The sequence below is a fragment of the Trichosurus vulpecula genome, chromosome 4 (genome assembly GCF_011100635.1).
Source record: "Trichosurus vulpecula isolate mTriVul1 chromosome 4, mTriVul1.pri, whole genome shotgun sequence".
NCBI lineage: Eukaryota > Metazoa > Chordata > Mammalia > Diprotodontia > Phalangeridae > Trichosurus > Trichosurus vulpecula.
The window spans coordinates 15,419,369-15,444,284 of record NC_050576.1 but is presented as its reverse complement, the minus strand read 5'-3'; the positions used below and the strand labels follow the sequence as shown (position 1 = coordinate 15,444,284).

Here is a 24,916-nt window from a genome sequence, read left to right as displayed (position 1 = left end):
CCAGTGATTCATACTGGAAGAAGATGCATTCTTCTCTGGGCGAGGCCAAGGGCAGAGAGGAAGAAGATGAAATACCAGCTGGATGGAGGACTTCGGGATTTTTTAAAAAGCAGTTGTCTTTTTTTCCGCACCAGTTTTTAATAATTATTCTGTCTGTCCCACTCGAGTTTCTTCCCTCACAGAGCAAATTAAAACAAAACAAGAAATCCCTCAATACAAAGCTGCATTGTTTGGCAAAACAAGTTCCCTATGTCTACTGCATCCAAAAAAGTATGTCTCTTTCTGTATTTTAATTCCATGGCCACTTAGTGGGGAAGTGACAGCTGGGTTTCCTCTTTGCTCTTTCGGACTCATGGTTTATCATGGCATTGATCAGAGTTCTGAAGTCTTTTACTATTGTTTTCCTCTATAACGTTGTTATGAGCACTGTATACATTGTTTTCCTCATTCTGTTTGCTTTACTCTGCTTCATTTCATAAAACGTTTCCCAGTTTCGTCAGAAACTTATTTCTTATATTTCTTATATCACCTTATATTCATATCCCACAATTGGTTTGACCACTCCCCAACAGGAGGACAGCCCCTTGGTTTCCAATTTTTTGGCTAGCCAGAAAAGAGCTGTTATTAATATTTTTGTACATAGACACCTTTTTATCCTGCTTCTCTGATTTCTTTGAGGTACAAGCCTAGTAGTCATATAACTGCGGCACAATGTATGCACACTTTGATCATACACACACATACATATATATGTACGTTTGTGTATATAAAACACACACATATATAATATTAATGTTATTAAAATATGTTTCTGTGCACAGAAAAAGAATACAGGATTGCTGGGGCATTCAGGATTAGGTTATGCGGAGCAGGGAGCTGGCTGTGCATCTTTCAGAAGCACGGGGCAGAGACTTCTTTGGGGCCTTGTAACTGGAAAGGACATTAGAAGGATGGTCTAAGTCTGTGCTTGGAAATACACACCTCTCTGGAGGGCAAAGATTTAATCATATGGGGCCTGCTTGGGGCTCTGTCCTCCTGAGAGAGATTCTAAACTGAGGCCTCTGGAGTTTACAGTAGAGAGAGAAGAAAAGGGATTTGTCAGAGACACTGATGCTGTCAAACGGAGGGGACCCTGATGTTTCGGGATGGGAGGCACCTTTAGCCACCCTCGGGTGTCAGCTTCCCCCATGTCTGGCTGTGTTTGTGTTTCTGGTTATGGAACAGAGGGCATGTGAGAGCTGTACTTCTCCCCATAGGTTTTGGGTATTAGTTACCCTATAAAAGTTGGGTTAATTTTATAGTCCAAGGAGAAGGAAAGCCAAGAAGACTTCAGCATTAACAGTAGGATTTATGAAAGTAAACATAGGGAGTGCTTGCCGGATTTGGGGGACATTAAGATCTCAGTGTCTTTATGTCAGGGCACATGATCTATGGATATGTGTGTATACTCAAAGGTTAAGTTTTTAAGAGCTTTGTGGGTACAAAGTGTTTTCAGGACTAACCCCCAAAGGCCTCCCCAGTCTCCCCACCCCCTTCCCTTCACAGTGTCTAGTTTATTGAACAGGAGCTCGGGGCCAATTGAAAGCTAGCTTCTTTTAATGGCTGGCCCTTGCAGCTTTGCCTCCCCTGGCCATTACTGCTTAGTAAACTTTTGATTTTCCACATGGACCTTCTGGGGAATGGTCACCAGGAGATGGGGATGGGGTCGGTGATGTTCTTTGGCATAAAGAACTCCCCATGAGGAAAGTCCTTCTACCAACACAGGTCATCATTCTCTCTGCAATGTGGTTGGATACATAGATCTATGGGGGGGGGGAAGAGGGAGGGGGAGGGAGGAAGGGAGGAAAGAAAGAGAGGGGGAGGGGAGTACCACTTAGAGCACTTAGAGGTTAAGTTACTTGCTCAGGGGCCCACAGCCAGTGCATGTCAGAGGTGGGATTTGAACCCAGATTTTAATGGCTCTGAGACAAGCTGTTTACCCACTGCACCACATAGCCTGCCTCATACCTTGGAGATACTCAATTAAAATGTATTTGTTGGATGAATATTTTTATAGCATGCATTAAGCAGCTAAGTACCCCAGAGTGGCAGTGGGGATACAGAGACAAAAAATGAAATGGGGCAGAGGCACACAAAATGGTACAGTGGAAGGAACACTAGCTCTGGGTTCAGAAGGCCTGTGTTCCAATTGTGCTTCTGACATTGCCTTCCTGTGTGACACATCATTTTAGTTTCCTTTTCTGTAAAAGGTAGAGTTGGACCTGGGAGTTTCTAAGTTGCTTCCCGCTCTGGATCTGATATCTTACAAACAATCATCCCCCTTAAGGATTTTATGTTCTACTGTCAGGAAACATCATGTGCACAGACAAAAACATAGAAAATATGTATAGATTAAATACAAAGAAATGGGGTGGTGGGTAACAACTGAGGGACTGAAAAAAGATCTTGAGTAGGAGGTAGCCTTTGATTTGGGCTTTGAAGGAACTGAGGGGATTCTAGGAACTTGAGGTGAGGAGGGGAGATTTCTAGGCAGGAGAAACAGCTTGTGAAAGGGTGTGGAAACACGAGATAGAATGTCTCGTACAGGAAATCGCAAGCAGGCTATTTGGACTGGAATGTAAAGTACATGAAGGTTAGTAATGTGTGATAAACCTGGAAAGATAGATTGGAGCCAGACTGTGGAGGGCTTTGAATGCCAGAAAGACAAGTTCGTAGTTTTCCCCAGATGCAGTGGGAGCACAGAAGTGACATGGTCGGATCTGAGTTTTAGGAAGATCAGTCTGGCAACTCCACTGAGAGGCTGGGGGCAGGGAAACCCTTTCCAGTAGGAGGCGATCACAGGAGTCCTTGGAAATGAATTGATGGTTTGATCCATAGAGGCAGTGTGCCATAATGGAAGAGAACTGGCTTTGGACCCAACAAGTCCAGGGTTCAGGACTTGTCCCTGACACCTGCCATCTGTGACACCCTAGAGGCTCACAACCTCATGAGGTGCCAGGCGACTCCACTGCTCACAAGTACAGACAACTTGCTGATCATATCTGAATCTGTGGAAGGAGACCCTTGAGCAGTCATGGACAAAGAAAATAAAATGATTTAATTGGAGCTTGTCCTCTGAGGTCCCTTCCAGTTCTAAATCCATGATCTCATACAGTTCTAACCTTTTCAAAGTGTGTCCTCCACATTTATTGTTTTGTGGGATCCAATAATCCTATGTGTCAGGTAGGACAGACATCATTGTCCCCACATTACAGATGAAGAAACCGAGCCTCAGAGAGATGAAGTGATTTGCTGGAGGCCAAATCCACTGATAGCCCCGAGACAAGAAATAAGGTCTCCTGCCTCTCAGCCCAAGGATCCTTTGCTTCAATAAGTAAAAGTGAGATGATAGAGATTCCTTTAATGTAATAATAACTTCCTGAGGCTTGCGCAGTCCTTTGCATAACTTCTATGTTTGGTACTTCACAAGGTACACCAGCTGTCATTAGCCCCACTTCCCAGGTGAGGCTTGAGGACTTCCATCACCTGTCATTGTTCACACAGGCAAGAAGTGTCATAGGAAAAATCTTAACCCGAATCTCTTCTGCCAGCATTTTGCCCATAATTCCACAAGGCCTCAGTGCTTCATCACTGACAACAGAGGACCAGTGAGAGTGAGAGCTGGTGTTCTCAAAAATAGCATCATTCTAGTCCCAGGTTCCTTACCATGGGATGGTGAACATTGGACCTATCAATCTTGGTAATTGGGCTTCCCTATGATGGGTTTCTTTTGTAATCCTGCGTCTTTGATTTTGTACATTTCATCACATTCTTCTGAGATGGGGGTCTGTCCAGAGGCTCACACAGACGGCCAGTGGGGTCCACAACGCAAAGAGAGGTCAAGAGCTTTGGGCTTAGGAAGATGAAACTCACACGGTTTTCTTTCATTCCCAAGAGGACCATGGTCCAAACTTACCTTCTTCCTGAAGCAGGGACGTCTCCCATCTGTTTCAACAGCTCAAACCTTCTTCCCACATCTCTACTTGCACCATGTGACTCACATAAATGGGGATTCTAGGTCACCAAATTTTTATTTCCTTCAAGGGGAATAAAGCGATAACAATTAGACCTTTTTGAAAGTTTCCTGTTTATTGATTAACTGACTCTTGCTCTCTTCCTCACACTCAGGTAAAAGTGATATTGTCCCCATTCAGCACTGTGTCTTACTCTATCCTTTGCACTAACTTCACTTTCCCTTATATGACAGTTATCTCTGAATAAGCCCCCTCCCCACCCACCCGCTCACCCTTAGACTGTCCATTCTTTGGGATCAGGGCTGCGTCCTAGCTTGAGTTTTATGCCCACAGTGCCTTGCGTATAGTGGGCAGGGAACAAATGCTTGTTGGATTGAATTATGTCCCCTCCTGGATAGAGGGCTAGACTTGAAATCACAAAGACCTGGGTTCAAATATGTCCTTTCACATTCACTAGGAGAGTGACTATCTTGGGGAGTCATCAGATTTCTTTAAACCTGTTTCCACATTTGAAAATGGGGACAGTGAAGCCTGTGGTTCCCATGTCATAGGGTTGTCTTGAGGCTCCAGTGAGTTCATGCAAAGTGCTCTGCAAACATTATGGAAAGATGTGAAGGCGATGAATGGTATTATGAAATTGTAAGTCCTTGAGGTCAGATCTGGGGACTTATTTATCTTTCAATTCAATTTAGCAACCATTCATTCATCTCTAGTCATTGTGCTAGAAACAGAGACAGAAATAAAAGAGTCCCTGTCCTCAAAGGGTTTCTATTCTATTCTACTGGGAAAACATTTGTAAACCTATCCTCACCCCCATGTGCCTAGAACAATATATTGCCCACCAATGGCTACCACATAAATGGTTGTTGATTGAATGATTGAAAGTCATTCAAACAACAAGCTTTTATAGAGCACGTAAAAGTTAGAGGGATCCTCCCCACACAAAGTGGGCATTTCACTTGTGGGACCTAACATATATCAGACAGGAAAGGAAGTTCTGAGTGAAACTATGGAGCCCCAGGTTGTCCTGCTTTTTTCCAGCCATGGTGGCAATATTGATTTGATTGTCATTCTCTTAACAAGAGGTGAAGGGGCAGGGGTGGTGGAGTAGGGTAGTGGAACTGCAGAGACCACAATGCAAGTTGCTCTCCTGAATGGGAGGAAGGAATGAATGATACACCTACATTTGAGTTGTCGTTCTCCTTCTGGATCACATTCTGGCTTTAGTTGCAAATTTCAAATCTTTAAGGCTTCTCCTTGAGAAAAATCTTACCAGCAGTTTAGTGGTTGTGGTCTAAAGCACGGAATGCCAGACCACCTGGGTTGTGTTTGTTGTGCTCACTGGTGGCTTCCTAACCCAATGCAGTTCCTGAACCCCTGGGGCCATGTGAATGGGTGCTGATGATGGTGTACATTTGTGCATCCTGAATCCAATGCCTTTGCTATTAATGAAACAGAGTCTTTGCCAAAAAAAACCATAATGGATAATATGTTTCTGGACTCTCAGCTCATTTCCTTTCACCCTCTCATGTTATCTGCCTGTCCACCAGCAGCTGTAGAAATGAGGGTTTTCTTCTGTAATCTGGATGGTTTTGATCTCTGGAAGGTCTTTTAGGGGTCTAGGCTGTCTGACCCATCAGCTCAAAAAAAGAGTGTTTAGCTATAAAAAAGAGATTTCTCTGAGCTCTAGGGAGAGAAATAGGGGATCAAAGAAAAACAGGGATTTGCTTGGGTGGATGGACAATGGAAGGAATGCAGAGTTCCTCTATCCTTATAGTGTTGTTGTTTTATCTGCAAAGGAAAATGACCTTTGTACTGAGCATCATAGAACAAAAATGACTAACAGGGAGGGAAGTGCTATAGTGTGCCTTGATTTTATCAAAGCTTTTAATGAAATTTCTCATACTATTCTTGTGGAGAAGATGGCAAGATGGAGAGTAGAGTATAATACAATGAGAAGGATTCAGTATTGGTTAGATAGTCAGACTCAAAGAACAGTTATTATCAGTTCAACACAAATAGGTCAGGAGGTCTTCAGCAGAGCGCTCCAGGGACCTAGGGGTACTTGACTCAGTACCATTTGACATTTTCATCATTAGCTTGGATAAAGGTATAGACGATACTGAACAAATGTGCAGATGATGAAATGATAGGCAACACACTCAGTGACTGAATCAGGACTCAAGAAGATATGGACAAAATTGGCCTCAGTCTAATAAGATGACATTCTGTAGAGATAAATGTAAAGTCTTGCACTTGGGTACAAACAGTCAGCTCCACAAATAAAGATGGAGGAAGCACAGATAGACAACAGCTGTTCTGAAAAGGATCTGGGGGCTTTAGTGGGCTGCAAGCTCAATATGAGTCAACAGTCGGATGGGGTCATCCCAAATGCTAATGCCATCTTGTCCCATAATTGTCTTCAAGTATTGGAAAGGCTGTCACTTGGAAGAAGTATTAGAATTAATCTGTGTGAACACAGAGGGCAGGGGCACATTTAGGATAGACGTGAGGACTAATGTATATAACTTATTAGTTATATTAGTTATAATTAATAACAATTAATATAGTCCAAAGTAGAGAAATGGTTGGCTCCCTTCAATTGGTGGTCTTCAACTGGAAATGAAATACCACCCATTCACTGTTACACTGAAGATTATTGCTCAGGTCCAGTCTGGCTAAGGCTGCCTTCGAGTTTCCTTCAGACTTTGAGATTCTGGAATTCTGTGACTAGTAGGTGCTTTGGGTGACCTCTGAGACTGTCAAATAAAAATGCATGATGGTGCCCCTGGTGACTCCTCAGGGCACAGTGGGGATGGAAATCTCTACTTGCGGAGGGTCATTTCTGGGGCAGCCTCCCTCTGACGGCTGTGATTTGGTTTCAGGGATGAATATGAAGAAGATGGGTTCTGCCAGCCATACCGAGGAATCGCATGTGCCAGATTCATTGGTAACCGCACTGTCTACATGGAGTCTTTGCACATGCAAGGAGAAATAGAAAATCAGATTACAGGTGGGTCATTCCTTACAAAGACATTCCTCAAGCGTCTCAACAAACATTTGCTGTGGGCCAAGTACCAGGCGGGGCTCCGAGGAGAGTACAGAGAACACTGTAGCATGGTCTGTGTCCTAAGGGAGGGCACAGCAGCACATTAGGAAGGAGCCTTGTTGGAAGGGAAAGAGGAAATGGGAGAATTCTCTGAAATGTGAGCGGCCCTGGGCTGGCGTCCCGTCTTGAACACTCAATACCCCGCTTGATGACCTTGGACGCTCTCGCACACTCCAACTTCCCCTCAGTAAAATTAAAAAGTTTGGGCTAGGTGACCTCTGGGGTCTCTCCTTCTTCTCAGTATGTGATCTTAATTATGTGTGTTTATTATGAAGTGGCCTCTACAGGCATGATACTACTTTTCTAGAATCTGGCCCAAATCATTTCATTTTCTAGACTCCAAATAAATATGTAGGCCATCTTGGATCACAGAGTTAGGGCTGAAAGGGACCCTAGAGTTCATCTAGTCCACATTTTTCATTTTGCAGATGAAGAAACTGAGGCCAGGGAAGCAAAATACCTGAGGTGAAGGAGGCCAGGTTGGGATTCAAACTGAGGTCCTTGCACTCCAGATGTGGCTCCTTTTCACTGCAGCCCCGGCCCCCAGCTACTCGGGCATCTTTCACTCTTCATGATGTCTTTTGTTTTTTTTCTGAATGCACACGATCCCTCCCAATTAGTATTTACATATGACTTCATTAGAGAGGCAACATGAAACAATGGGGGAAAACCATCCACTGGGATTGGAGTCAGCAGGTCTGAGTTCAAATGCAGCCTTTGGTATGTGCTGACTGTATGGCTTTGTTTCTTCATCTATAAAATGGAGGACAGGGGAAGAACGCCTGCCATTGACAAGGTGTCTCCAAGGCAAAGGCTCCTGTCACCTCTCTCCCTATGAAGATCTCCACCTCCCAGGGTTCCAAGACCAAGCCCTTAGCCGTGAAGCCATAGTGGCTAAGAGTCACAAACAAGAACAGCCTCACCCAGTGGCATCCAAAGGGGTGCCTGCTGCTGCATCCTGACCTGCAAATGAACATCATCTACGTTGTATTGAATTTTTTATTTATTTTGTTAAACATTTCCCAATTACCAGCTGGAGAGTTTAATACTGCAAGCCTTCAACATCCCCCTGACTAGTATTGAGAAAATCAGCTCAGGAGAGGAGTTACTTTTGAAGTCCTTGTAAAAAATTCAGAGGTCCTTGGAGTTAGAGCTGGCAAGGAGCTTCCCCTGAATTTACAGATGAGGAAACTGAGTTCCATAGAGGTAAAGTGGCTTGTCCAGGGTCACACAGCTACTAAATGCCCGAGGAAGGATTTAAATGCATGGAAAATCACAGGGGGCAGCTGGGTGGTGCATTGTATACAGCACTAGACCTAGAGTCAGAAAGACTCATCCTCATGAGTTCAAATCTGTCCTCAAAACTTAGTAGCTGTGTGACCCTGGGCAAGTTACTCAACACTGTTTACCTGTTTCCTCATTGGTAAAATGAGCTGGAGAAGGAAATGGCAAATCAGTCCAGTGTCTTTGCCAAGGAAACCCCAAATGGAGTCACAAAGAGTGGGGAACAACTGAAAGATGTCTGAGCATTGAAGGATCATAGATCCCCAGAATAAAGAGATATGGTCCCACTGTACTTTGACCTTATCACACCGCATCTGGAGCATTTACAAGAGACTGATAGAGCAGAAGACTGGGAATCATGAAGACCCGAGTTTGAATCCATATGCAGACATTTAGAATTGTGGGGAATGAGCAGAAGTCACAAAGAGGCAGATTGGACCAGGGTCTCAAGAGAACTTCCTGCCAAGAAGGGCCGGCCCAAAGTTGCTGTCTTGGGAGATCGTGGGCTCCCCCTGCCTAGAGAGGCTCAGACGAAAGGCGACACCCAATGGTCGGGACATTGTAGAGGGATCACTGCTCAGGTGGAGGATTGACGGCTAGGAGGCTTCTCAGGGCCCATCCGGGTCTCTCAGGTCCTTTCCAGCACCAAACCCTTTGACACTGAGTGACTGAAGAGGATGGCCCTGAACCCCGAGGTCCAATTCTCCACCCGGCCACCAAAGAGCTTTCCCAAAAGCACAGGTCTGATCGTGGCCCTTCTGTTCGATTACTTCCAATATCTCCCTATTGGCTCCCGGATCAAACAAGCCTTGCTATTGGGCTCTTCGCAGTATGGCTTCTCCCTACCCTTCCAGCCTTATGGCTTACTCCCCAGCATGACCTCTCTGGCATGGCCATATTGGCCTCCTTGCCATCCCTCCTTATATCAAACACTCCATTTCTCACCTCCATGCCTTTGCACTGGCTGTCCTTGCCGAGAATGTTCTCCCTCCTCACTTCTGCCGCTAGCAGACCATCACTTTCTTCAAGAAACAGCTCAGGCACCACCCGCTAGATGAAAACAGGATCCGATGAGATAACATTTTAAAGGGCTTAGCACAGTACCACGGACATAGTAGGTGCTGTATAAATGTTGTCTGTTATTATTGTCATTTGTATGCATAACAAAAGGTCGCATAGTCTCTCCCATTAGAATGTCGCCTCCTTGAAAGCAGGGGTGATTTATTTCCAACGTACCCAGTACTTAGCACATGCAGTGAGGAAGGGCTTAATAAATGTTTGTTGATTGCTTCATTGTTCGCTTTTCAGCTGCCTTCACCATGATCGGCACGTCCAGTCACCTATCCGATAAGTGCTCCCAGTTCGCGATCCCCTCCCTTTGTCACTATGCTTTCCCCTACTGTGATGAGACCTCACCGGTTCCGAAGCCTCGAGACCTGTGCCGGGATGAATGTGAAATCTTGGAGAATGTCCTTTGTCAGACTGAGTACATTTTCGCCAGGTCAAATCCCATGATTCTGATGAGGCTTAAGTTGCCCAACTGTGAAGACCTCCCCCAGCCAGAGAGCCCAGAGGCTGCCAACTGTATCCGGATTGGGATCCCCATGGCTGATCCCATCAATAAAAGTAAGTGGAGATGGTGGCACACACCTGTGACCCCTTGCTACTAGGGTAGGCTGAGGCTGGTGGATCACTTGAGTTCAGGAGTTCTGAGCTGCAGTGAGCCTAGAGCCAATTCTAAGCCTGGCACCAATGTGGCGAGCCTCAGGGCCACCAGGCTGCCAAAGGAGGGACAAATTAACCCAGGTTGGAGATAAAGTGGGTCAAAGACTTCTGTGTCAATCAGTAGTGAAGTTGAGTCACTGCGCTTCCTGTTTGTAGGAGATAGGGTGACCTAGTCCCTAGAAATAAATAATAAGAAAGAAAGGGCATGTCAAATAACTATCTTGTTTAAGACAAAAAAGGTAAGTAGAGTCCATCAGCCTTCTTTTCTAGTTTAGGACCAGCCACCTAAGTGCTAAGGTTTTGTGGGAAGGAAGTGGAAATCAGACTTTGATCCCCCCCCCCAATTCAAAGTTCTTGTAATTAACTATTACTTTAAAAAACAGAAGGCAGAGGAAAGGGATTGGTCTTCTAATGTCATTAGTCTAAGGGACTCTGGAGAAAGGGGGACACCTTCTACCAATGAGATCAAATGATAAAATATTTGTAAAGTGTTAAGCACAGTGCTTGGCACATAATTGTCCTCTTCCTTTTCTTTTCTTAATGTAGGTTGGCACCTTCTTGGACACTTAGAGGCTTTTAAAAAAATTGATATAGCTTTATTTATTTTATTAAATATTTACCAGTGACATTTAAAAAATTCAACATTCTTAAAAAAAATTTATTTCCAAATTCTTTCCCTCTCTCCTGCCCTTCTCCTACTTCTTTAGAAGGCAAGCAATGTGATATTGATCATACATAGGAAGCTATGCAAAACATATTTCTCTATTAGTCATGTTGCAAAAGAAAACACACACAATCCAAGAAAAATAAAGAAAGCGAAAAAAGTATGCTTCAATCTGCACTCAGAGTTCATTAATTCTTTCTCTGGAGGTAGATAGCATTTTTCATCATGAGACCTTTAGAGCTGTCTTAGAACAGTATCTTGATCAGAGTAGCTACGTCTTTCACAGTTGATCATCATAAGATATTGCTGTTACTGTGCACCACGTTCTCCTGGTTCTGCTCCCTTCACTTTGCATCAGTTCATGTAACTCTTCCCAGGTATTTCTGAAACCATCCTGCTCATCATTTCTGTTACCACAATAGCATTCCATCACAATCATACACCACGACTTCTTCAGCCATTCCCCAATGGATGGGCATCCCCTCAATTTCCAATTCTTTGCCACCACAAAAAGAGGGACTATAAATATTTTTATACCTGTAAGTCCTTTTCCTTTTTCTTTGATCTCTTTGAGATACAGACCTAGTGGCCACTTAGAGTTAACTAGAATACTGGCTGGTGTCTTTTTTTAAATTGTTTTTTGTTCGTTTCTCTCTCCCAGATCACAAGTGTTACAACAGTACCGGAGCAGATTACCGAGGAACGGTCAGCGTGACGAAATCTGGCCGACAGTGCCAGCCGTGGAACTCCCAGTATCCCCATACACACACGTTCACGGCTGTCAGATACCCTGAGCTGAATGGGGGACATTCCTACTGCCGCAATCCTGGGAATCAGAAGGAAGCCCCATGGTGTTTCACCTTAGATGAAAATTTTAAGGCTGACCTATGTGACATCCCAGCATGTGGTAAATAGAAAGCTGTTCCTGGCTATTTTTTCCAATCACCTTCCCCTGTTCTGTTTTCCTTTGGGAAAAAAAGTGTGTGTGTGTGTGTGTGTGTGTGTGTGTGTGTGTGTGCGCGCGCGCGCGCACAGGAGGGTAGTATTTGCTCTATCTCTTGTCAGCCCAGGGTTAGCCCAATCTTGGCTAGTTTCCCCACATGAGACATTCCTTCCCTGAGGCCACATCCTTTCAGACCCTCCAAACCAGAAAATTCTCCTCCCAAAGGAAATGTGTTTTCTGGAGGCTGAGGTGACAGTGACCTGATGGACCAAAAGATCCTGGCTATGAACCTGGCAGGGTCCTCAGAGGCTTTGAAATCCAACCATATTCTCTGGGCTTTGTAAACTCATTTTTTAACATATTTCTACATGGCTAGTTTCTATTGTAATCCAATGTATTTTAATTTGATGCATTTAATAACATGATTCTGGAAGGGGTCACTGCTGCCAAAGGAGGTCTAGAACAAAGGAAACCCTAGTCAGTCCATCTCTGTGCCAAGAAGCAGGGGGCATGCTTCACCCTCAGTTCCAAAACCAATAGGATTCTAGATCTGGATCTGGAAAGGACCTCGGCGGTCATCCCATAGGTGGTTGGCACATGCCACGCTCCTGGATTTCCAAGACAAAAATGAAACAATCCCTATCTTCAAAGAGATGAGAAGGCAAAACTGAAACCTAAAAGCACTCCTGTTCTTGAAGAGGATACATTCTACAGCAGGTGGAGGGGGTGGGTGAAAATCCCGTAGAGAATATACCCCAGGAAACACAAAATGGTTTGAGGGAGCCCTCGAACACAGAGATCAGGAGAGGGCTCCTGGAGGAGGTGGCACATGCTTGACCCTTGATAGAACTAGGGTCTCTAAGGTGGGGGTGGGGAGCATGACAGACACTGAGATTTGCCTGGCCAAGGCACAGAGATGTGAGCCGGAATGTCAAGTTGGCCAGCTTGGAACTTTAGCTATAGAAGAGGAAGATAATGTGTGGTTACTCTGAAAAGAGATAATGTAGCACTATATGGATAGAAGCTACCAGGAGCACACTGAGAGGTCTGGCTTCCCGGATTAAGGAGGTGAGAGTCTAGCTGTCATTTGCCCTGGTCGGGCCACACCGAGATGATAGAGGGCCATTGTGGGGACTCTGGACAGCAAAGGGCAATTAGAATGGGGAAGGGCCACTAGAGGATCCATGGAAAGAATGCAGGGTAGTGACTGTGGAGAAGAGAAGACCCAGGAGGGGTGTGACATCTGGCTTCAAGTATCTGAAAGACGTCAAGGGGAAGATAGATCAGATAGATTCTGTTTGGTCTCAGAGGACAGAACCACAGGTTGTGGATAAAAGTTGCAAAGAGGTTCATTTCAGTTCAAGGTCAGGAAAGCTTCCTAACCTTGGGAACTGTCCAGAGTGGAATGGGCCTCCTGGGATGGGGCAGGATGACCACTTGCAGGGTAGGCCAGAGTGGAGATTCTTTTCTTGTATGGGTTGGTCTAGATTCCTCCCAGGGCCCTTTCAGCTCCTCCCCAACCCCCATTCTCCTCTTTTGGAGAATGAACATGTGCAGATATGGGATCTACTCTCTCCCCAACTTACATGCCTACATATTTCTCATTTTAAACTAGCACTTAATATGCATTCACACTTAATGCTGCGGAGGGGGTGGTAGAGAAGGAATAAAATACAGATGTACCATCGGGTACTCACATCCCCTGTGCCCTGCTCCCCAAATGGAAACATCCAAAGATGTATGTGCATAAATTGACAGTTTTAGTAAATACCAACTAATTCATGTGTGACTTTAGAGAGAATGATGGAAAAAATTCGATCGATGTAGAAACAGACTGTTCATCACCATAGGGCATTATTGAGATTAGACCTAGAAGGTGCCTCACCTTGGGGACCATCTGGTCTTCAGCCTTCTTTGAAGAGAGGAGGAAGGGGAGCCCCAGAGAGATCCAGGGTTTCCCTAGCAGGTCAAGATTATAGCCAGCAAATAGTGGAGGCAGGAATGAATTCCAATCTTCTGACTCCCAATCCAAGTCTCATTCCATAGTATCTGAGTATCTAAGAACTTAGAGGTCATCGAGCCCCATGTCTTCATTTTACAGACCAAAAAATAGAAACCTCAGAGATTCTGTCATTTCCCCAAAGACACACAGCTAATCAGTGGTAAGGTTAAGAACTGGAACTTCGGTCTTCCAGTTCCAATTAGAATATTTGTTCCCTCTCTGACACTCCTCTGTCCCCTGATAGAATGCCTTTCTCACAACAACCCTCCGTGATAGAGTATCAAGGATTAACCTCATTTTGCAGATGAGGAAACTGAGGCTTTAAAAGATGAACTGTCCCACCTGAGCCCACACAGATAGAGAGTATGGATCAAAGACAGATCTGACTACTGTCGCTCATACCAGTCAAGACTGAAGTGAGGCAAGTAAGAAGCTGAAGTCAACATAAAAAAGTCAAGATAAAGTCAAGATAAAAGAAAATACTCTTAGGACCAAAGGTCTTATCTCCCACCCCTGAAGCATGCTCTAACAAAGTGATGAGGAATTGTCCCTTTGGAGACATGTTGGGTCTTAATTCATTTTTAGTGGCACTGAGGAGTAGCAGGCTCCACGTGCTGCCTGGGAGCGGCCGGAGGGTTGCTGCTGAGCAACCCAGGCTTTCAATTGCAATCGCTTTGTAGTGGGAACTATAAATTAAACTTGAAGAGTATTGACTTTCACTTAAATGGCCTTGTAAAGCCTTTGCACCAAGCCCCAGAGGGTTGAGACAAGACCCTGAGAGGTCATTCGGTCCAACTCTCTGCCTTCAGGGCAGGGCAGACTTAGAATTCCAGCAAGAAGGCTTCATAGCTTAGTGTTGTGTAAATGCAAGCTATGCCTAGGGTCCCTCATGTTCCTGGAAAGGAATATTCCATGTATGAACTGATGCAGAGGGAAGAAGGCAGAACTGGGGAGCCGTGCACACAGTGAGAGCAAAATCTGGTGAAAGACTGAAGTCCGATCAGCACGATGATGGCCCAGCACTATCCCAAGGACTGTGATGAAACAAGTGACTGCCCCTCCTCCACATAGAGTGTGGAGGCACTCAGAGTATGGATTGAAGCATTTTCTTCTCATTTCTTGCCTTTATTTTTTTTAACATGCCTAATGGAGAACTTTGGCATGACTATACATTTTTTCTTTGTATTTCATTTTGTATTTCTTGTCTTCTCAGTGGGAGGGGAGGGAGAGAATCGGAACTGAAGATTAAATAAAATTGAAAAGAAAGAGAGGGAAGAAAGAAATTATAAGGAAAAAGAAAAGAAAAGAAGAAATTAAGAAAGAAGGACAAAAGAATGAAAGGAAAAATAAAAGAAAGAAAAAGTGAGGGGAAGGAAGGAAAGAAGGAGAGAAGAAAGGAAGACAGAAGGGAAAGATGATTCCACAGACTGACTCACAGAAAAGCCTGGGGTCAGAAGGACACTCTGAGATCATCTGGTCTAACTCCCTCCCTTAAAGAGAGGACAAGTGACTTGCCTAGGATCACACAGAAAATGTATGACTGAGCTAGAACTAGAATTCAGGTCTCCAGACTCAAAGTATTTGAGTCTCACCACAATCAACAAGCACTTCATAAATGTTTGTTGGCTTTGTTGAGTAAGTTGTGTCTCTTCTCTGAGACTCAGTTTCCCTATCAGTAAAATGAGAGAGTTGGACCAGATGGTCCCTAGGGTCTCTTCCAGCCTTGTTCTGTGACCCAAACCCTAAGAAGCCTCCTTAGACCAGAGGCAGCCCAGCAACTGAGCAGGGCACCCAGGAGGCTTGGCTTCCCAGTATCCGATCACCTTCCCACTGCATCTTCCTTTCCCGGTTTAAATCTCTTTTACCTTTGACCTGTACACTCCTCCAGGAGCTGACCTTCAGGCCTTGTCCCCCTTGGGTGGTAGGGCCTTCTTCCGAGCCACACAGAAGGTGGGGGTGGTGGGGACAAAACAGAGATATTTTCCCCTTGTTTTCTACCAGCTGTACGAAGACGCCCCTGTTGGGGTTAGCGGTTGGCCAGAGCACTAACCCTTTCCTGGGGTGAGGTGCTGCTCTTTTGGAGACCTCAGTTCCCCCAAAAGAGGGGATTGGACTGGCTGGAGTCTGAGGTCCCCTCCCACGCCACATCTGGTATCATAAGATTCTATAATACTTAGTTTTCAGGCTTCATGTTTTCAGATCAATAGAGAGATAGAAATAGGTACCTCTAGATATCTGTCTATATAGATATATAGAGATGTAGCCACACATATATGTATGCTGTGTAAATGGGGCAGCCAGGTGGTGCAGTGGATAGAGCCCAGTGTCGGAAGTCAGGAAGACCTGAATTCAAATGAGGCCTCAGACACTTACTAGCTGTGTGACCCTGGGCAAGTCACTTCACCCTGTTTGCCCCAGTTTCCTCATCTGTAAAACAAGCTGGAAAAGGAAATGGCAAACCACTCCAGTGTCTCTGCCAAGAACATCCCCAAACGGGGTCATAGACAGTTGGACATGACTGATCACAACTCAACAACAAATATGTGTGTCTGTGTGTCTCTGTGTGTGTGTGTGTGTGGGTGTATTTATGTGTGTATACATGTGTGTCTCTCTACATGCACATCCACATACATACATGTATGTATATGTATGTTTGTATGTGTGTCCAGTCCTTGCCCTGAACTAACCAGCCCAAGGACAGCGTGCACAGACCCCTTCCCAGTCCGTGCTGACCCCGCAGGCACCCGGGGCAGCTCTGCTTTGTCACCGGCGTTTTCCCAGCCGTGGTAGCTCCCAGTCCCGGGCAGGGCAGATGTTTTCCAGATTGCAAATGGTGCAGCCTGTAACTGCCTTTGTCAGCAGTTCCCCCCCACCCACCCCCCAGATTTCAGAGAAGACCTGGGACAAGCCAATTTGTCTTTCTTTTCTTCAGACCCAAATTGAACGTTACAGAGAATTTTGGAAAGGGAAAAGAAAGGGGGGGGAAGTTTGACGTTTTCCGGGAGAGTTATTTTTATATTGCGGAGATTTTCAAGCCGGGCCTCAGCTGCCAGCCTTCCCACGTTTCCATCCAGGCAAAGAACTGGAGTCACCCCAAACCTCCAGAGCAGTCGGAAGGAAGACATTTTTTGAGCATGAAACCATTTAACCTAAAACGTTTTTTACCGACCCTGGTAGCCCGCTGGGCACGGGAGGAGGTTTGGGGAAACTGCTCGCCCTAACAAGTGACTGGGAGGGCAGTTTAGGAGAGCGGGACTCGGCTGGGGCCCACCCTTCAGCACGCGGCTCGTCGTCCCGATCCGCCTTCACTGATTGGGCGAGGAAGGAGTTAGCGGAGGCAGCAAGGCAGCGGGGTGGGAACAGTGCCCATAGTGGAGGGGTTCAAGAGAAAGGGAGCTCATGACGTTTCGAGGCCGCCCATTCCACGCTGGGATAGCTGCTGGTCTTAGAAAGGTCTTCCTTGGCGGTGACTTTCATCCACTGGCCCTGCCTTATCAGCTCAATTTAATTTGACACATATTTAGTAAGAACCTAGTGTGTGCAGGGGGGCAGCTAGGTGGTGCCAAAGTTTTCAGAGCGCTGGGTCTGAAGTCAGAAAGACTCGTGTTTGGCCTCAGACACTTAAAGCTGCGTGACCCTGGGCAAGTCGCTTCACCCGTTTGCCTCAGTTTCCTCATCTGTAAAATGGGCTAGAGAAGGAAATGGCCAACCACTCCAATATCTTGGCCAAGAAAACCTCACATGGGGTCTCGAAGAGTCAGATATGACTAAGTAACTAAACAACAAAAAAAAGTGTGCAAGGTGACTGCAAAGCATAATGGAGTCAACTAGCGTTCGTTAAGCAGCTAGTATGTGCCAGACACTGTGCAAGGTTCTGGGGAACCAAAGAGAAGATCCTGCTCTTAGGGGTTACATAGTCTAAGAGACAACACGTAAACTGTAAACACACAAAGTATCTATGGGATGTATAGGGGTATTCTCAGAGGGAAGTGACCCAGGTAGTCAGTAGCAGATTTGAACCTGGTCCTTTGACTCTCAGTCATGGCCCCGCCCCACATCGTGTTGCCCTGCCTAGTAAGTGTCCCAGTGACCATCTTGGCCCCAAAGAGAGATGAGCAGGTCCCTCTCTCCTCCTGCTCCTTGGCAGAGGGCAGGATCTGTGGATGTGGAATGTTTGCCCATCATGGAAGATTTTATTTCAATAGTTCGATCGATGTTAATAATTTTTTTCCCTTTTTCTTTTTTAAGCCATTTCTTTCTTTTGAGGGTTGGCTTTCCAGAAGGCAGAGTTATGGGGGGTTGGGTGGAATGGAAGCAATGTAAAAATGAAAGATATCAATAAAAATAAAAACATTTTTAAAAAGATGCTGAAGCAACCATTGTTTGAAATTTTAGGGAGTTCCAAGCCTGTACTAAAGCTATGACCTTTACTTTGGTTTTGTTGTTGCTGTTGCGAGGCAATCAGGGTTAAGTGACTTGCCCAGGGCCATATAGCTAGTAAGTGTCAAGTGTCTGAGGCTGAATTCAGACTCAGGTTCTCCTGACTCCAAGGTCCAGTCACTGTACCATCTAGCTGCCCCTATGAACTTTACTTTCTAAATGAACCACTGCATACATCCATCAACACAGATTTCTTGAAGGTGGGAGTTTATTCCATTTTCCCATTCTTTTGGTTAGAATGGTAAATCTGAAAGGACAGCAGGATCAATGGAAAGTATGCCAGGTTGGGTTGGCATCCAAGGGTCTGAGTTCAAATCTCAACACAGAAGTATCTAGCAGTGAGTGCAGCTGGAGCTAGACCTCGGTCTCCTGGTTCTCAGGAAAGGACGTTTTTTTCTTCTTATTGACACCCCTGAAGACATGGTCCTTTAGGGGGTGTAGATCCATGAAGATGGAGAATGGAACTGCTAAGGACCCATGATCTTGGCATACAGTAAGCACTCAATAAATGCTAGTTGATTTGAGCTGACCAGGATTTCCAGAAGCCACAAGTGATTACTTGGCAATATTTTATTCTTCATTTTCTGTGTGCACATGATTTAAACACCAAAGGAACCACAAGAAGGGCAGCAATCATTTTGGTTTTAGGCTTAATGTTTTCAGCAGCCAGCACAGTAGGCACTTAATAAATGCTCATTGCATCAAATCACACTAGAATCCTAGATTTAGAGTTGGAAGGGTCTTTAGTGGTCATCTAATTCAACCCTCTTATTTTACAGGTGACGAAACTGAGTCCCAGAGACCAGTCGCTAGGCACACAGATAGAAAGGGCCAGAACCAAGGTTCAAACCAGGTGCTCTGATTTCAAATCCAGGGCCCTTGACACTGCAGCAGACTCCCTCACTCCAAACTGGCTGCCAAGAGAGGAAGGGTCCAGGAGTCCAAAGATCTGAGGTTTGCTTGTCCAGGCATTAGCAGTAGGAGGCAGTGCAGCCCAATGGGTAGCGTGCCAGACCTGGAGTCAGGAAGATGTGAGTCAGAGCCTTGCACCAGGCACTCACTAGCTCTGGGAAAGTCACTCAACCTCCCTCAGCCTCAGTTTTCTCATCTGTAAAATGGAGACAACACTAGGACTTAAGTCAGAGAAGTTCTTGTTAGGCTCCAAGGAGATCACGTGTGCCGAGGCGCTTAGTAAACACTCAAATGCTTTAAAATGTTGGATGTGTTATCGCTGCTATTATCGTTACGGTTTTCCTGCCCTGCGGAATCTCTAAACTTTTAAACTTTTACCTTTTCAACTCTTTTAACTGAAGTTACTGGTGTTGATAGAAACGTTCTGTAATCTGCCGGTGATGAGAACTCATTTCTTGGTGTTGCCCCGCCCTGCTGACCTTGCCTGTTTCAGCATGGGGAGGGGGGGAGCCCTGGGGGAGGCAGACGTTGGGAGGAGGGAGGACTGGGGGCTTCAGAAGGGGGATGCCGGGAGGGGGCGCGCTCTAAGCCTGGACGTTGATCGTTGGTCAACACTGGCCAGGCCCATCATGGGGGTCTCTTTGGTTGTGTCTCCATCAGATTCCAAGGATTCCAAGGAGAAGAATAAGATGGAGATCCTCTACATCTTGGTGCCCAGTGTGGCCATCCCTCTGGCCATTGCCTTGCTCTTCTTTTTCATCTGCGTCTGTCGCAACAACCAGAAGCCCTCCTCGCCCCCCACCCAGAGACAGCCGAAGCACGTCCGGGGTCAGAATGTGGAGATGTCCATGCTGTCTGCCTATAAACCCAAGGTAGTGTGGGGAGGGGGACACACGAGGACCTGCCCAAGGTCCATCTTGGGATGCAACTGAACTCTTCTCCTCGGGCACTGGAGGCGGGGAGGGAGAAAAGGAGGGAAGGAGGGAAGGAGGGAGGGAGGAAGGAAGGAAGGAAGGAGGGAGGGAGGAAGGGAGGGGGGTAGGGAGGAGGGGAGGAAAGAAGGAAGGAAGAAGGGAAGGAGGGAGGAAAGGAAGGAAGGGAGGGAGGGAGGGAGGGAGGAGGAGGGAGGGAGGGAGGGAGGGAGGAAGGAAGGAAGGAAGGGAGGAAGGGAGGGAGGGAGGACTGACTCCAGGTATATCCACTTTAAAGGCCTTTGAGGCTTAGTTAAGCTCTGCCTCTTAGCTGAAGCTTTTCCTGATCACTTAGATCCTTCTCCCTAAAAATTACGTTGTATGTATTTCCTATCTGTTTTGTACTTCCTTATATATGTACCTGTTGTTTCTCCCATTGAATTCGAGCTTGTTGAGGGCAGGGATGTTTTGTACTTGTCTCTGTATCCTCAGCCCTATACCTAGTAAAGGGCTTGGTACTCAGTAGGTGCTTAATAAGTGCTTCTGGAATGAATGAAAGGATTCTGTTCCATGAGTCTCCCTTCCGAGCTTGATGAGTCTAGTGTTCCAGCTTGGTCAGGGAGGAAGGGGAGAGTCACCTGGGCCTGGGAAAAAGATGGCTTGGGGTGCATTTCGCTGGGAAGAGGAGGGGGATGGAAACCAGAGCATGAACTTGATTTGTTTCCTTTTGTTTTCTCTCCTCCTAAGAGCTTTGGCTCCGATCTCTTTGGAGTTGTCTGGTTGTTTGTTTTGGTTCTTACCGAGTCCCTTTCCTGGAAGAGGCACAGAGAATTCTGTAGAACCTTAATGAGAGTCCCCAATATGTAAACAGCTTGTCTCCAAAGCCGCTCACATGGTCTCGGGCCCCAAAATAGCCCATGGACCCATCAGATCCTGAAGAAGGGACACACATATAAGTGTACATGGGTGTGCATGTGCACGCACACTCACCCAAACATTCTATACAGAACACTACAGTATCAGGGACCAGCTGAGCCTAAAGCCAACACATTCGTCTATCCCAGGGCTCATTTGAACATGGGCTCCTTCCATTGGACTGCCCTGCCCCCCCAGCTGTATTGGCCTCTATTGCAGCTTTCTGGCTATGTGACTGTGGGCCAGTCCCTTGACCTCCTGGGCCTCAGTTTCCTCATCTGTAAAATGGAGATAATGATGCCTATAGTTCTTCTATCACAGGGTGGTTACAGGGATCAAATGACATAATTTGTGCTCAATACGCCTTAAAATGTTATATACGTATCAGTTATCCTCATCCTATATATAATATAACAATATGATATAATAAAGTATAATACAGTCATAGGCAATAAATATTTGTTCAATTGATGAATTGAACTCATCAGAAAATACATACCTATGGGCCAGCAGTCCCCCTGCCTGGAGCCACACCTCCTCCTCATCTCCTCTGCCTGCAAACAGCCTTCTCTCCTCTCAATATTCAAGTTAAGTGCCTCAGTTTCCCTGAATCTTTCCCTCTCTCCCCCACCTGGAACTCTCCTCTCCTTCTTCAGATTTTCCTGTCCATCTTCACTGAGCCTTTCTTCCTTCTATTTGCATCGCATGTTTCTTCTTAGCTGTGCTAACATACTGAATAGATCTTCCTAGTTCTTTGCTGGTCTTCTCAGTTAGAATGTGAGCTCCTTGAGGGCAGGAGCCCCATGTTTTTGCCTTTCTTTGTATCCTCCGTGCTTGGCCCAGCATCTGGTGCTTCATATATGTTTGTTGACTGACTTTGCCCTCGTTACTCTCCATCTTGTGATACACTTCTCTGTTACTTGGTGAGTCTCTTCTAGCATGCTGTGAGCTCCCTAAGGGCAGAGGGATTACATCTTTTTGTTCCCCTCTGTATCCCCAGGGCCAGACAGGGGGCTTTCCATACCATGTCACAGGATCCCCGAGGCTGAAGGAAGCTCAGAAGCCATTTTAGCCCCAAACCGGGACCTGAGCAACAATCCCTTCGGTAATGTCCCTGACAAGTATGAAGACCTCCAGTGAAGGAGAGTTCATTCCCTTCCAAGGCAGCCCATTTCCCTGCGTAGGGGAAGTTTGTCCTTACTCTAAGCTGCTATCGGCTGCCCATCTTGTAGTGCCCTGAAGAGCAAGCCCACTCCCTTCTTCCCATGATAATTCAGAATGCCAGAGAAATAGCACATGTTTCCTGAGCTTTCTACTGTCTAAACACCCCCGGTTCTTCATCTGTTCTTCTAGTCAAGTCAATAAGCATTTATTATACACCTACTATACACTATGCACAATTGGATGGGGGAGACAACATGCAAACAAATATATACAGAGAAAGCTATAGATAGCATCAATAGGACATCATTAACAGGAGGAAGGCACTAGAATTCAGAGAGACTGGGAAAGACTTCCGGTAAAGGAAAGGATTGGAGCTAGGGCTTAAAGGAAGCCTGTGATCCAAAGAGAGGCTTGGAAATAAGACGTGTGGGGCTGAACGTGTGTTTATTAGATCTGGTAGTTAAACACCTATTTCTTTGCAATTGTATATCCATCCTTCTGTCTCTTCCCAAATATCACACCCAAGGTGGCCACCTCCTTTTCATATTCTTGGTCCTGGCTCAGGGGACCAGGGATTAGGAAGCAAGGAATGATGGCACGTTGACTGCTCTGCCATTGTGAATTAGCTGTCCCCTACCCGGGAAGCCTAAGGTTCTCGCTGCCTTTCATCCAGCCTTGTGCACACTATCTGTTTCCATCTATCTTCACTTGCTTTGCTGCTAAGATGCCTCTGGGTGTTGGGAGGAGGAAGGGGAGGAGTGAGGGGGGGCTCCTTGGGAAGGTTGGAAGCAGCCCCAAGCACCCCAGGGAATGAGAAGAGGCTAGTGAGAGACAGGGCTGGCTGGCTTCCATCCGGGAGGGAGAGCTCAACTGGGAGCAGGCCTCTTAGGACTGGGCTCAGAGCCCCCAGGGGCCAGCATTAGATGGGAGCATTCTCGTGTTACTGGAGGCGGAAAGGTAAACTTCCGTCGGATGCTGCCACAACAAAGCGAGCTTTAAAAAGGGACAGGCCTGTTTGGGTTTGGCTTTGTTCTGCTGGGTGGCTGCTTGTGTTCAGGACAGTAAGCCAGAGAGGAAGCCCCAGACATGAGCTGAGCTCCGGGCTGTTCTTTGGGAGACGGGGCTTTTTTTGGTGAGGCCGTTGACTTGTCACTGGCTTGGGAGGCACAGATCCCAGCTCTTTACCCTCTCTGGACTCAGTTTCCCCCCCCATCAAATGGATAGATGAGGCTGGTTGAACCCTAAGGCCCCTCAAAATCAAAGAGCTACAGTCCCTCCCACCTAGCGCTTACAGTTTATAAGGGCAGTGGGAAAGCTTCTTGAAGGGAGGAGCTGTCTTCCAGTACTTAGCACCTGGTAACCAAATTTACAAGGATTTTTCCATTCATTCTTTCCAAATAGCTTATGGGACTTGGAGTCAGGAAGGCCTGGGAACTTCCCCCACTACCAGCTGTGTGATCTTGGCCAAGTCCTCTCCTTTCTTTGAACCTCAGTCTTCTTGTCTGCGGAATGATCAATAGTACCTACCTCACAGAGGTCTTACCGGAATCACTTGGGGTCATCTAGCTCAAGAACTTTGGCTGCTAATTCCACTTACTAAGTGCCTACTATGTGCTAGGGTCTGGGGAATCAAAGACAAAACAGGAAAGGGCCCCTGTCCTCAAGGAGCCTGCATTAACACTGACCCAACCTCCATGTTCTCCCATCGAGGTAGGATTCTGATGAATGGATGGGTTTTTTTTCTTTTTCTGAAACAAAGGAAATCTGTTCATCTCAGAGACAAAGGAAAACAGGGCCTCCCTTCTCTCCCTCCTGCTCTGCCTTTCCCTCCCCTCCTGTGACTGGAAAGCCAAAGTTATTTAGCTCTTGTCCTATGAAGTCGGCTGTGGTGTCACGCAGTGTTTCCTCAGTGGGGCACACAGGGGAGCCGTAAAGGGATCAAAGCCTCCCCTCAGATGCTGGGTGGGCCTCGCTCTGCCCAACCCTCCTCCGTACCCCCCTTCTCTGTTTGTCCCAGAGCATCACACGGGGCAGCTGTTGTGGGGGAATGACAGCGAGGAGCGGGGTGCAGTGAGATGTGAGGCCCGAGGGAACAAAAAGTTCAAAGATTAAAATTCTCAATATCCCAGAGAGAACTCTGACCATCAGTAAGTCAGTCAGCAAGCTTTTATTGATGTCAGGCACTGGAACTGATGTAAAAAACTGAAAATGGGTCCTCCCTTCAGTGCCCTTACAATCACACTGGACCCCAGCTCTCAAGGCACAACTGAGAATCTCAACCCCCAGGAAGATGGGCGAGAGATGGAGAGCATCATGGTGGGAAGAGATGGGCCCTAAGAGATGGGAAGGACCCTCCAGGGTGGTGCCACTCAAGAAGCCAGTGGAGTACTGAGAAGGGTGGGGAGGTCGGAGCAGGGGGCCACCACACCTGGAGGAAGGGCCCTTGTTGTTGGCACTTTGGGTTAAAGACCCGGCCACCTCACCCTAGTTATTCCTCTAATAGACACTGAGACATTCACCTGTAGCAGAGACAGCGTGGTGTGCTGGGAAGAGCATGGGTTCTGTCCCTCCCCAGACCAGCTGTGTGACTGGGCAAAGCCCAGGATCACAGAATTCAGATACCTCTCAGACCTGGATGGAAGGAATCCACAGGGATCATCTAGTCTGACGTCATTTTACAGGGCAGGAGACTGTGGAGAAAAGACCTGAGAGTGCCCAAAGCCGCATGGGCAAGAAGGAGCAGAGGGAGCCTAATCTCCTTGAGAGCAGGGGATTTAATTTCTGATATTGGGGTCCCTGGTGCCTAACATGGTGCCTGGCTCAGAGTAGGGATT

General features: G+C 46.4%; 1 protein-coding gene across 1 annotated transcript in view; it reads left to right on the top strand.

Annotated features, from left to right (window-relative positions):
* Positions 1–24,916, top strand: part of ROR1 (receptor tyrosine kinase like orphan receptor 1) — a 142,704-nt gene that overhangs the window by 106,112 nt on the left and 11,676 nt on the right. Inside the window, exons 5-8 of the mRNA XM_036754265.1 lie at positions 6,899–7,026; positions 9,715–10,032; positions 11,457–11,702; positions 19,753–19,964. Coding sequence (XP_036610160.1) covers positions 6,899–7,026; positions 9,715–10,032; positions 11,457–11,702; positions 19,753–19,964 — 904 coding nt within the window. The remainder of the gene's footprint in view (positions 1–6,898; positions 7,027–9,714; positions 10,033–11,456; positions 11,703–19,752; positions 19,965–24,916) is intronic.